The following is a 12,781-nucleotide window of genomic DNA, read 5'->3' on the forward strand; positions in this document are numbered from 1 at the left end:
CGATTGCTTGCAACTGACCTCTGATGACATCTCTATGTTTATGAGCCTGTAGAGCTCCTGCACAGCTATCATTGAATGTAAACACAAATTCTCTGAGGCACAGTATTCTACCCTCAAAGGAAAATTCACCAGGTGGATCAGTTTGTCTCGTCAAATCTGATGGATTATTTTAAAGCAAAGGGAGGCAACAGCAGATGGCGAAAGGACAGAAAGGACAAAGCCTCTTTCAAATCAGGGCGGCCAAACAGTGATCTTTCCTGCCAGAGACACAGAGATGGTTCCCAATTCAAATCCTTCGCTGCATCTCATCCCGTCTCTCTCGCTGTCATCGCATTTGATGTCAAATTCTCTGCTGCGCCAAATTAAGCTCAGCCCAAAATGTTATCTTTCAAAAAAAAGGGGCAGGGTAAAGTAAAACCAAGCCAGAAGCCGGCACTGGGAACCAAAGCTCATTAAGTTTACATATAAACTGTCAGCCGGTTGGAGTCTTTCTTGACTAAACAATGTAAATCTACTCGGGCATCATAAAAGATGCTTGTGTGCTGTTTCAACTGTTTCAAATGTCTTTTCCTGCAGATTTATGACTGACAGGCGGTTCAGACTGTAATCCTCGACTATTAGCTTTCACTGACCCTGATTGCCTTGCCAACGAAAGATGAGAGGGACCTACGGGGGGTGGGGGGTATTGAATACGACCAGCTGTGCTTCTCTGCTGGGACATCTGTATCACATGGCAATGATGTGGTGTTTGGGGTTAATTAGTATGATTTACAAGACGATGGTAATAGGATAGCCTGCCGGGCGGTGTGTGTGTTTGTGTGTGCATTGGTTTTGTGTGCGTGTGTGAGCTTGCAGCTGGCACACGGGCAAATAAAATGTTTGTGTGACAGCTGGCACATGCATATATTAAAAACAAATAAAGGAACCTGAATCATACCTAAACATATAAACGACTTGATGCATTTGCGATGAATATGTTCATCGTTTAGTCTTTAAAATGGCGGAAAATAATAAAAACACACACTCACAATTTGAAATATTTAAAATTTTTTGTTTCAGATAACTTGCTTGGTCTAACAGTCTATTACCGAAAGATTTAAAAAATGGATGTTGATTATTTTTCTATTGATCGACTAATCCCTTCAGAACCATCTTCAGCTGAAAGGTTCAAATCAATTTTTATTCTTCATTGTTGCTGGCGAAGTCCGCCACTCCTGTACTGAATACAAACTGCCTTCAATCAAGTAACACTGCAGCATGTTATCCAGTTCAGTTTCCTAGACGTCAGCCTCATCGCTTTTTTTTTCACTTTTCACGTGAAACCGAACATTTGCTTCTTCACAATAAAAGCATTCAACTGGCAAAACACAGGGTTGCTTGGATTGTTAGGCGTTCACTGCAAACACACAAAATAAACCAGGAATTAAATCGTATGCCCTATAGCTTCAACCAAAAAAATGTCAATAAATAAATAAAAATATACAATTTGAGGATTTATTTAATAATCTCATATTGGGGCGACGTGCCGCAGAGGTAGAGAGGGTGCGCTGGGAACGGCAAGGTTGGTGGTTCAAGTCCCGGCTGCCCCATGTCCCATGTCGAAGTGTCCCTGAGCAAGATACCTAACCTCTAATTGCAGGCAAAAATGTAAAATGCCATGGGTAAAAATGTAATGTAAGTCGCTTTGGATAAAAGCGTCAGCTAAATGACCTGTTATGTAATGTAATATTCAAAAAAGTCAACCATTACAGTAGCTGGATTTATTTTATTTATATTTACGTCACCCCAACAGATGATCCAGAGGTGCACCAAGTGTCCTACCTGTATCCGGTTGTTCTCCAGGGTTTTCTCCAGCTCCACCTTGGCAACAGCTGACTCCTGCTGATGGTTTTGTCTCAGGTGTTCGATGGCTGATGCGTGGATGTGGTTCAACTCTGATCGCAGAGAGGCTGAGGGAGAAAAGTGCAATAGGAAGAAAAGGACATATTTAATGAGATAGTGTTCAATCAAACAAAGGCAATTTTGTTAAAAAATTAATAAATATTTTTTTGTGCCTCGGATGCCTTTGCCAAAGTGGTATTTAATCCTCACTCCAATGAACAACTTTCGTTGTAAACAGTCTAATGGTTTAGAGAAGTATATAGAGACAAAGCACACAGTTATTAGCCTCTACTTGAAGAATAGGACACATTTATTTTGTCAGAATAAAGCAATACAGTAGTAAAAGCTGACCGCTGCAGTTCTTCTTGCAGTGAACTCATTACATTAACCTACCCTCCCATGAGACACAGATACACACACATTCACACACACAGAGAGGATGGAGGAAATTGAGAGAGGGCAATGGATAAGGAGTAAAAATAGTGTTATTAAAGGACGTAAGGGTGTGGGAGGTGAGAGAAGCAGCTCTCCAGTGTTAGGACCACGACATGAAGGTTAATGGAAGGCCATTTATCACAGCTCAGCACCAGTGTGCTCAGACTGGGTCTACTACATTCTGCTAATGATCTCAATGTTTTAACTGTTGCACATCACATTATTGTATTAAAAAAAACAATCAAAAGGGATGAATATGAAAACTCATCAACACAAATAAAAAGTAAATTGGATTTACTGGATTTAACCATCAAAAGAACACAAAGCCAAACATACATTGTCCCAACCTGAAGCAGGAATGTATTAATTGAGGATGCTGTCTTGCAAAGTTTTCATGATAGATGAAAGAATAAATTGATTCGTAAGAGGGAGAATGCAAAACTATTTGGAATGGATCATTCATTGGGTATATTTTGATGCCTTCACCTTTGCACTTTTACTGAAGTCACACATTGATTTCAGGACGTTTATGAGTGTTTTACAAGGTTTACTATTACTTAGTAAAGGATCTTCATGCTTCTTCTACTCCTATTCATAGTGTAGGATATTAGAAACAAATATACGACCCGGTTCATAAAATTAATAAAAATGCATATAGTGACACCAGAATACAGCCATGATTCTGAAACTGTGTAATCCATAAAGTAATGACAATATTGTAAAACCACTGTAAATCTGCAACTGTAATAGAATAATACCAATGCAGTTATGATTGTATTTGATGTAATGTAATCAACTGGAATGCATGCATGTAATACTTGCACAACCACTGATATTGACTAAGGATCATTCGAAATCCCGAGTTACATTGAACTCACCAGAAGACCACTCCCAGAGGTGTGGACACTGACTTTCACACCTTTAAGCATTGTTATAAATACCTGTAGCAACCATTGTTCTCGAGTTCGCTGGTGGAGGCGGCAGACGGGCACTAGGGATGGTCAAAGGACTGACCTGGGGCCTGTTGGTTGCTGAGACCAGCGGCTCCTCAGCTGAGATGTTCTTTTTACCGCAACGCCATCTCTTTTATTAAATACATTTGATTTTAACCTTTTGATCAGCGATGACCCCTGTCCGTCCGGCGTTTCTTCATTTTTGAACACAACAATAGTTAACTGGGGGGTTAGTATACTAACTCTTGTTGTAAATGTTTTGTATTTTCAGGAAAGATTAAACTGTACTTTTATAAATTCCAACTGCATTTGTCCAGAGGAATTGTGTACTAATACATCTCAAAAGAATAGTCTTGTATTCCTATTCCGTACATGAAAGAGCAGATGTTTGGATCTTCTTTAAGTCCCCACTGTAAAATCTCTGCACACTGAACAAAAACAAAACAAATCTGTGCATTCATAAGTCTTTTTGTTGAAAGGGAAAATGTGCCGGAGGGTCATGGGAGGGTTAATGTTGTTTATGTACGCGCGCACACGCACACACACACACACACACACACACACACACACACACACACACACACACACACACACACACACACACACTAAGCCCCTACCCAGCATGGCTTTGCCCTCGTCCTCCAGTTCAAAGCGAAGTGTTTGCAGCTCTTGTTCCGACTGTTGTTTCAGTGTCTCGATGCTCTGCCGGTGAGAATCTCTGAGAGACTGTAGATCTGCATGGTGATGATGGCGCAGACGCTCCTCCAACTCCTGATGGAGAGAAGAGAGAGCGGTCAGGGGCGGGTGAGAGAGGATAACAGAAAGGAACAAAAAGAGGTGCATGAAAATAGAGATAGAGGAAAACAGATAGCGGGAGTGCCAGGGGGAGAGTGGGAGGGATTATTAGTGAATATTAGTATAGGAGAGGAGGAGAAAGAGTCAAATGTGTATATGAAAAAGTTTAGGTCGAAGGATGAGATGATGTAGGAGAAAGAAGTAAAAGAGATGAAAAATGCTAAATAAAAAGGGAAAAGGGGAGAGAAAGGGCAGTGTTTTAGCATCGTTTTAAATCAGGTCTGAAGGAGGACCTGCCAATCATCACACTGACTCCAATTGTACTCATACAGCAGCTAAGAGGAGAAACGAGACGTGAGATCAACTACCAAGATTTGCTAAAATGTCTTTGTCAAAAGTTAAATGTTAATTGCCTTTTAGTCAAATGATAGGTTTCTTTAAATTGTGTTCAGTTAGTTTCATCCAGCTTTACAAACATTAGCATAGAAAACTGACAAGCACTTGTACACACAGTATTAGCATTAGACATTAGTAATTTGTAATGGAGCGCTGCCTTGACACACACTGACACACACGCACACAAATATAGACACACAGACTAAAATGACACTGCTGGCAGGCAAACGTTTACTCTGGCAGAAAGAGCTCATGTGGATGTGTGAGGGAGCCGCATTGTTGAGTTGTGTGTTTTTTGGAAATATGGTTCAACTTCTTAGGAAACACATTCACTATCGCTTCTTTCAAGTAGAGCGACGTTAGTCCTGTGAAGTGTCTTATTACGGTGAGCTCATCACTCGGGCAAAGTTGGCTTTCAGCCGGCTGTAGATATTTATATATGTAACTTCTGGAGGCAATATTAAGTTCTTGTGCACTGTTATTATTTCTAAGTCTCTGACTTTTTTTGTTTTTTTATCAATTAACTTCAGTGCTGTCGATCACAATATTTTGTCCGTCACCATGGACACAACACATCTTGTTAGAATATCACAAGTTGTTAAAGATGAATAACATCAGGGGACATTTACATTCAATTACAGTAAAAAATGATGATAATAATAGTTAAAGTTCCTATGAAACGGCCAGCTGATCTGCATATTTCCTTAAGTAATGGATCAAATCATGTAAATTGCCCTCTGTAATCCAACATTGCACCGTAGAACCCACTGCGTCTAAAATTATTTACAGATATATCATTTAAATTAAATCTAATTCTAACAAATAAAAAATACCTCCGCAGGCTGAGAGTTGGGACCCTCATTTTCATTATTTGTGTAAGGAGCTGAGGGGCAGAGTGGTGGAGGGGAGAAAAATCCAGAAGGCGGGCCACCTAAACGAGCGTCAGAAACTCATCAAGATCAGGTGTGCCAGGAGACACACCTGGACCCCATGTCGTCAAGGGGCTACATAAGGAAGATGAAAGGAGTAGTGAAGGGGAAGACAGTGTGTTGTGTTTAGGTTTTTTTCTCACTGCTGGAATGACCGGAGTGATTTATTTTGTTTCTTTGATGGACTAATTAAAATGTCTCCAAAGACACCCTCTGCCTTTTGACTGCTGCGCTGCCATTTATTCACCATCCTCCGTGCCATCCTGTTATATTACACAAAGGTGATTCATATTTTTGTGAGTAGATGATTCAGTAGTTTCTTTTCCCCTGAGCACCTCCTGACCTCCACGTCCACCTGCCTGTTGCACGCATTGATTGATTGATTGTACCTGTAAAATATTCTGTTATGTTATGAACAAAGTCAAAGTCACTCCTGCTTGTAAGCGATAAATGGACTTTTTGCAACTTTGATCATTCATCAAGCCTCTGTTTTTTATTAGATAAACATTAAAAGAAATCATTCTCTTCTCCTGAACTACATTGATTGATTGTCTCCGAGGCGTTTACTCGGAGACACTGTTTATGTGTTTTGTGTTGTTGACGGGAAATACGAGCCAATAGAATAGAATGTGAGCCAATATATTGTTATTTTTCAAATGTCACGTGTTCACGAATGGAATTGTCATCAATGCGTGTTCAACATCAACCAGATGCAGGAGCGTTTTCCCTCACTGAGTATTTCAATTCAACAAATTTGCCCCCCTCCCCACTTTAAATTCATCTCATAGAACTTGTGTTTATCTGTACTTAGATGGGGTGTACACATTTACTTAACTTGCACTACAATGATGGTAATAATTTGTTGAATAAGCTTCAAGTGAACATGGGGGTGTGTTTGTGAATAAAGTATAGAGAACAAGTTTCGGATGTTAAAACAAATCCTGTTACATTTTCTGATTTGTATTTTTCTTAATTTTTTTATAAATTAATGTTCAAGGAGCAACATGTATTTTTGCAATGTGAATTTGCAGTTCTGTTTTAGAATAAATGGTCGGAAATTAAAGCATTTTAATGTTCTTTAATGAGTAGCCAATTGCTCTCTGCAGTCACCGATTCTATTTGCAGCATTGTGCTAGCAAGAAGGCAAGGATCTAAATTAAGTTATGAGAATGTGTTTGTGATTTGCAGCAACTTTATTACTCCCTGGATGTCACTGTGCACGAACAGATAACAGATAAGACAACTCGGACGTACTACACACACACACACACACAAAAACACACACAGGCACACACCATCCATTTAATGCCTCCACTCTAGATAATTGAGTTTTCTCTCCCTGAACATTTAAGTACACCGCCAAGTAGAGAAGCCCTTCATAAAGCCTTTAACACTCCTTTTACTCCCCTGCTTTTAACCAAGGCAGTGACACAAGAAAGAAGAGTGTTTGACAGAAATGGTGGTCAATTGTTTGGGTGTAAAGAGGAAGTGTTCACCAGCTGTTTTGTGTGTCAGAAGAATCAGGTGGAGGAGGAGAGGATGTTTATTACAGCGGCCAGTTTGGTTTGCAGGAAAATAACGAAGACCAAGTTTCCAAATATACGTCGAATGGACACCGTTCCTTGACCTCCACTCAGCCCAGAAGCAAAAGACAATTACTGCATCCAAATCGGAGAGGATCGGAGGCGGTGTGAATGGAGCACAAGGTGCAGCGCAAATGGTGTTGCGCGAATGAAGCAAGGGCACAAAGCAAAAATTGGCCTCATCTGTCTGGCGAAAGCCAATTAGCGTTGAGGTGCTCCGTCTGCCACCACCGCCATCTTGCTATGCGCTTTTGGTGTGAACGTAGCATATGAGCTGCAAGTTATTTGTTATGAGTTGGGTCCGTGTGCAGCGCTATGCTGAAGGACGTGGCTAGCGCTGACCAAAGATATGGAGTCTATACATAACAATAACATAACACGGGGGGTTTAATTACCAACCAAATTCACAGATTCGATTGACACAATGAATTTGTCCAAGCATCTTGTCTCCCATGTAACTCAGCAATGACATGATTCAGCAAAGAGCGATACACAAAGAGAGATGTGTTATTACAATTCTATCCAGGTCGTCGCCCCTCTTCCTACCAGGAACCATTGCGAAACGGACAGACGGGTTGGCCATCTCCTACCTTTAAGTCCCTCTGCCTGGCATGCTCCATGTCCTGCATGGAGCAGCAGTGGATCTCCTGCAGACGCTGCTGTCGTCTCTGGTGCTCCGTCTGCAGCTCGTCCAGCTGCATCCTCAGGTGCTCTCTCTCCTGGCTGAACTGGTGCTGCAGCTGCTGCAGCGACGACTGCGACTGGGACAGCTGCATCTCCAGACTCTGCTTCAACAGGGAGATCTAGAGAGGAAATAGACGGAATTCAAAATGTTGAGACCCTTACTGGGACAGTTGAAGAAGCTGCTGCTTCCACACCTCTCCATGTACATTTATGTATTTTCTTGTTTAATAAAAGGAAAGCAAATGGGTGAGCCAGAAGTTTAAGGAGGTTTAGGCCGTCTCTAAGGAGCAGCATCTTTGTACAGCAGAATAACGGAGGAAAGGGCAGGCAATCACTTGGGCTTCAATAAAGATTCGCCACATTAGGATTTTTGTAATTCTTTCAAGCCTCGAGCTATAAAGTTTCCTACTTTTTGTGAATAAATTGTGTGAAGTTCACTGCAGTACATAATGAACTCTGGCTAATGGTGTGGTGCAATGAATGTAGCACTCAAGTTCGTTTTGGGGAGGAAGCTGCAGTCACCAAATCAGTCCGCCTCAACGACTTATGATAATGAGTATTTGGGTAAATCTAGTGGTATAAAAGAGTACCCATGTAGAAACTTGCTTTGGCAATACTGTATTTCAATTTGGTGCGGCATGCCGGACGAAGCTTATTTGATGACGAAGCTCAATAAAACGACATGCATTATTAGGAAGACTTATAATGTGCTGACGTGGTGCGAAGTCCCAGATTCCCTCTCAAGTCTAGAAAAACACTTGACAGGGTGCAAAGTCACACAGGGAGAATAACCTTGTCTAACCGTTTAACCCCATGGAGCGAAGTGACAGCTAAGCTGGACTCTAAATAATTCATTTATCAACACTATCTCTTGAAATGTAGCTGGAATAAATGATTTTATCATCATTATTTTGAATGGACTCACACATGGCATTACTGCGCACAACACAGATAAATCATCAGTGAGCTAAAAATGCAGCTCGGTCTCAAAAGCTGCCTCCTAAATTTGGAAATGATATTATGACTAAGACATAAGTCATACAGTCATAGGGTAGGAGAGCTTTATTAAAACAAGAACGTGGTAAAATGTGTTTTATTCTCGTATTACCACGGTAGGGTTTCAAACTGTGAAACGTGTCAGGGTAGTTGCTGTTAGTGATCCAAGTGGGTGTCATGTGAGTACAACGTGATCTCCAAAACCTGTTCGTAAAAATGTATACGAAAATCTTGAACATACAAATTCGTAACAATACATACGAACTGCGGGGGTTATAATACCACGCCCCTTGAGTGAACAACATGGCGGACCATGTCGGATTCCTGAGTGAACGTCTCTCCGCCATGTTGTTGATTTTTTGAGGGGGTTAGGGTTAGTATTCTATTCTTACAAGTTAACATTGATTTCTCGTTAAAAATGCAATCATAACACGTTTATTTTACATTGTTAGACTTCACAAAGTGTGTTTACGGGGTGCAGGTCCCCATTCACTTTGAATAGGGTGACGTCATCAGTTGCAGTCTGTATTTATTTCATATGTATCACTACGAATTTGTATGTTTAAGATTTTCGTATACATTTTTACGAACAGGTTTTGGAGATCAGGCTGGTGAGTAGGGTAATGAGTCTTAATATAGGTCTTATGGCCGCTCGCTTGGCCTCTGAGAACCGCCAATCACTTGTAAAGTCCAAGGAAGGGGAGAGTTTGTAAGTAACATTAGCATGGCCTGGTGATAACTGTCTATCTGTTCTACGGCCCTGGCTTATAAAAGCAAAACCTCCTTTTTCAAATCCCAGCTAGAGGTGCGTACCTGTGCGCACATCCCCACTTCACCACATGAACTGCAAATAATGACGACACCGCTATTTGCAAACCGAGTTTGTCCCCTCGCTCATTTGACGTCAGTGTAAATAAACATGTTCCCGCTGACTGCAAAGGCGTGAAGCACATCAATCACTGGATGGGTGGTGATGGACAGCACGGCGGCGAGCGACAACGCGGCACGCATGGCAATGTGCGTCTCTGTGAGAACGTCGATGATCATAGGAGGGCTTAGTCACGCTTCATTAATATTAGCGGGCGGTCATTAGCAGCAGCTGCCCGCTCTAGTGGATTCAGAGCAGCATCAAATAATGAAAGTGTGAGTGGGTTGGCCCACCAGTGTGAGGGAGATATAAGTCAGCCTGGCCTTGCAGGGGACAACAGGAGCTTTGAAGGGATGCAGTTTGTGTCATTGCCTTTCAAATTCTCTCCCTCCCTCCTCATTGATTTTCTTAGTACTGGTATAATTACATATTCGACTACAAGGCAGGCATCTGGTATTCACAGCCAACGTTATGCATTAAACCTCTAGCATCATTGACTGCACCTCCACTTATCATCCGTGGTGCAATGTCAATAGGAACATTACTTGTGTTTATTACAACTTTAAGGTACTTGTGCTCTAGCAAATGTATTTCAATTCTATGCTACTTAATACATCACTATATTTCACGGGGAAATATTCTGCTATTCACTCCACTACGACTTAAGTCTGATTATACAAAATCTAGATCTACTCCCTCGCCGGAAGCTTCTCATTTGTTTTTCATTCTAGAGAAAGACTGAGAGGGCCGGTCAACAAAACACATGCACACATACACACACACACTGCAGTGCACAGATCCGTTGGCAGTAGTGGTACCTGTTCCAGAAGGTCCTCCACTTTCCTCTGCCAGCTCTCCCTGGCGCTGCTCATTTCTTGCTCTTTGCTTTGTGCCAGCTGACTCAGCGCAGAGGCCTTGTCCTCCTCGTGGTCCTCTCTCAGCTCCTCGCGGAGCTTCTTACACTCCTGCCTGCAACAGAGCAAAACACAAAGATATATCTGTATTTGTTTTTTTTCAGGTACATGGCTAATGATCGAGAGTGATTCACCAAAACAACAAAAAACGCTGGTCAGTAGCTTTACATTTAAATAATCAACACAACCAACACCAATGTGATAGAATGCTCACAAATGAGTGACGTGTCTGTAAAAGACACACCAGTGAAAGACAGGAAGAACGCAAGGTGTCTTCCAATTGGGTGATTGGCGGATCCCCGTCCTCCCAGGGCATATGTCGTGTACTTGGGCAAGACACTGAACCCCAAGCGAGAGTACCACCATCTGACATCCGTTGCACGTCAAGTAGTGTTGCTATGGAAGGCATCGGGGTGAGGCGAACACTGTTACAACAGATTTGCCCTGTTCAGCCCATTTTGCTGCAGGCTTCTAGAGGGAGGAGTGAGTGGAGGGATGTTCGGCTTGTTGCGGTCTGAATCCACACAGGCAGATGCCACTAAATCCTACACACTGTCCCTTTAGAATGGTCTGGATTAGTTCATAGCAGATTGTATGAGAAATATCTGACTCTACTTAACGCGCCACTATGTTCACCAGCTGATCCCTAGCTGTGTCGGTTTCAACTGTGGTTGTTACATCAACTGTGGAGCTGTGGATTACAAAACCAAAATCCTGCATGATGAATTAAGCGTAAAGTAGATCAGATGTGGACTACTGATTGTTCTCTGTGGCCTTATTACTAAGTGTGACTATTTTTACATTACTAATAGTCATTATTAGAAAAAAAGTGATTTTGTTTTTTGAGCAAGCTACAAGTTTGTGGATGTATGTACTGCATACATTGAAAACTTGAAATCTAGTGACCAATCTAAAATGTTATGATTTGTTACAAAGTAATTAGGATTTACAGTCAATGAGCTTGTCTTAGGAAGTTGTCTTTCTATTAGGCAAATTTGGCACGTGAGGTTTAGTTACAGCTCACACGCATAGCAACAATATCAAGGGCAAAAAATAGACCAAAAGATCTGCAAAACCTTGCAACGGAGGTAAAGTTGCTTCAGGGAGCTCAAAATTTTCTTCAACAATAAATGGTCCATTATACACTCAACATTACATTTCCTGAGCGGCCATGACTCTTTAACGCTGCCGCTAACAGCTTCCTGCGTGGCTCTCTGTGTGTGTGCTGTCATATAAGCGCTGTGTGGGAGTTAAAATGGCAGCTTTTAAATGAAGTATCAAGGCTTTTCTGACACTTGTGAGAGCCAGAAAGTGTCAAACTGAACGTGGGCTCTCTCTCAGAACCAAGCTGACACATACACACACACACCTACAGTGACATTTGAGACGGTCATTCATCATGCAGTGCATGTCATTTGTGTCCTTGTTCTACATAAAGCATTCCGTTGATGCGCACACACACACACACACACACACACACAGACAGACAAACACACCTACACGGAACCAAGAGTCAACACCAAGCTAACACACACACACACACACACACACACACACACACACACACACACACACACACACACACACACACACACACACCTACACGGAACCAAGAGCCAACACCAAGCTAACAAACACACACACACACACACACACACACACACACACACACACACACCTACACGGAACCAAGAGCCAACACCAAGCTAACAAACACACACCCACACACACACACACACCTACAGTCACATTCATCACGCAGTGCATCTCATCATTTGTGTCCTTGCACACACACACACACACACACACACACACACACACACACACACACACACACACACACACACACACACACACACACACACACACAGGGCTTCAAAAGAGCTCTGGTATTTCTGATAAGCGTTGGTCTAGAGCACGGCAATGAGAGATGGCAAAGGTAAAGGTAGGACAGAGTGGATGAACAAACCGTCAAAGATAGAAGAAGAAATATCCTGTTGAAATGTGGGTGATTGGCTTGATTCTCGTGCCTGTGCGCTGAGATAAAACATACACCAGCTTACAGTTTTTCTCGATTGTTTACACACATTTTCTGAAAGAATGCCTCATATTCTCAGAACTCTACACACAAATCAAAAAACACACACACAATGGGCAAAACCTCTCAATTCTTTTAAAACTTTTCATTCAAAACAATGTTATTTCTTCTTAAAATGGTATTTTGTTTTCAAATGACAAACACAAACCATCATATGAATAGAAGTTTATAAGTGAGACGACTCGAAGAGACAGTGAAGATTAACTTCCTGTTTTTATTTTTGTAACCACGGCACTTCCTGTATCTAGT

At 41.7% G+C, this 12,781-nt stretch overlaps 1 protein-coding gene across 4 annotated transcripts in view; it reads right to left on the reverse strand.

Moving 5' to 3' along the window:
- Positions 1–12,781, reverse strand: part of fam184ab (family with sequence similarity 184 member Ab) — a 109,556-nt gene that overhangs the window by 18,805 nt on the left and 77,970 nt on the right. For all 4 annotated transcript variants that reach the window (XM_040160480.2, XM_040160479.2, XM_078093017.1 and 1 more), the window contains 4 exons: positions 10,339–10,489; positions 7,563–7,775; positions 3,887–4,040; positions 1,822–1,949 (listed from right to left, as the gene is read on the reverse strand). In XM_040160480.2, coding sequence (XP_040016414.1) covers positions 1,822–1,949; positions 3,887–4,040; positions 7,563–7,775; positions 10,339–10,489 — 646 coding nt within the window. The remainder of the gene's footprint in view (positions 1–1,821; positions 1,950–3,886; positions 4,041–7,562; positions 7,776–10,338; positions 10,490–12,781) is intronic.

The sequence above is a fragment of the Gasterosteus aculeatus genome, chromosome 18 (assembly GCF_964276395.1).
Source record: "Gasterosteus aculeatus chromosome 18, fGasAcu3.hap1.1, whole genome shotgun sequence".
Lineage (NCBI taxonomy): Eukaryota > Metazoa > Chordata > Actinopteri > Perciformes > Gasterosteidae > Gasterosteus > Gasterosteus aculeatus.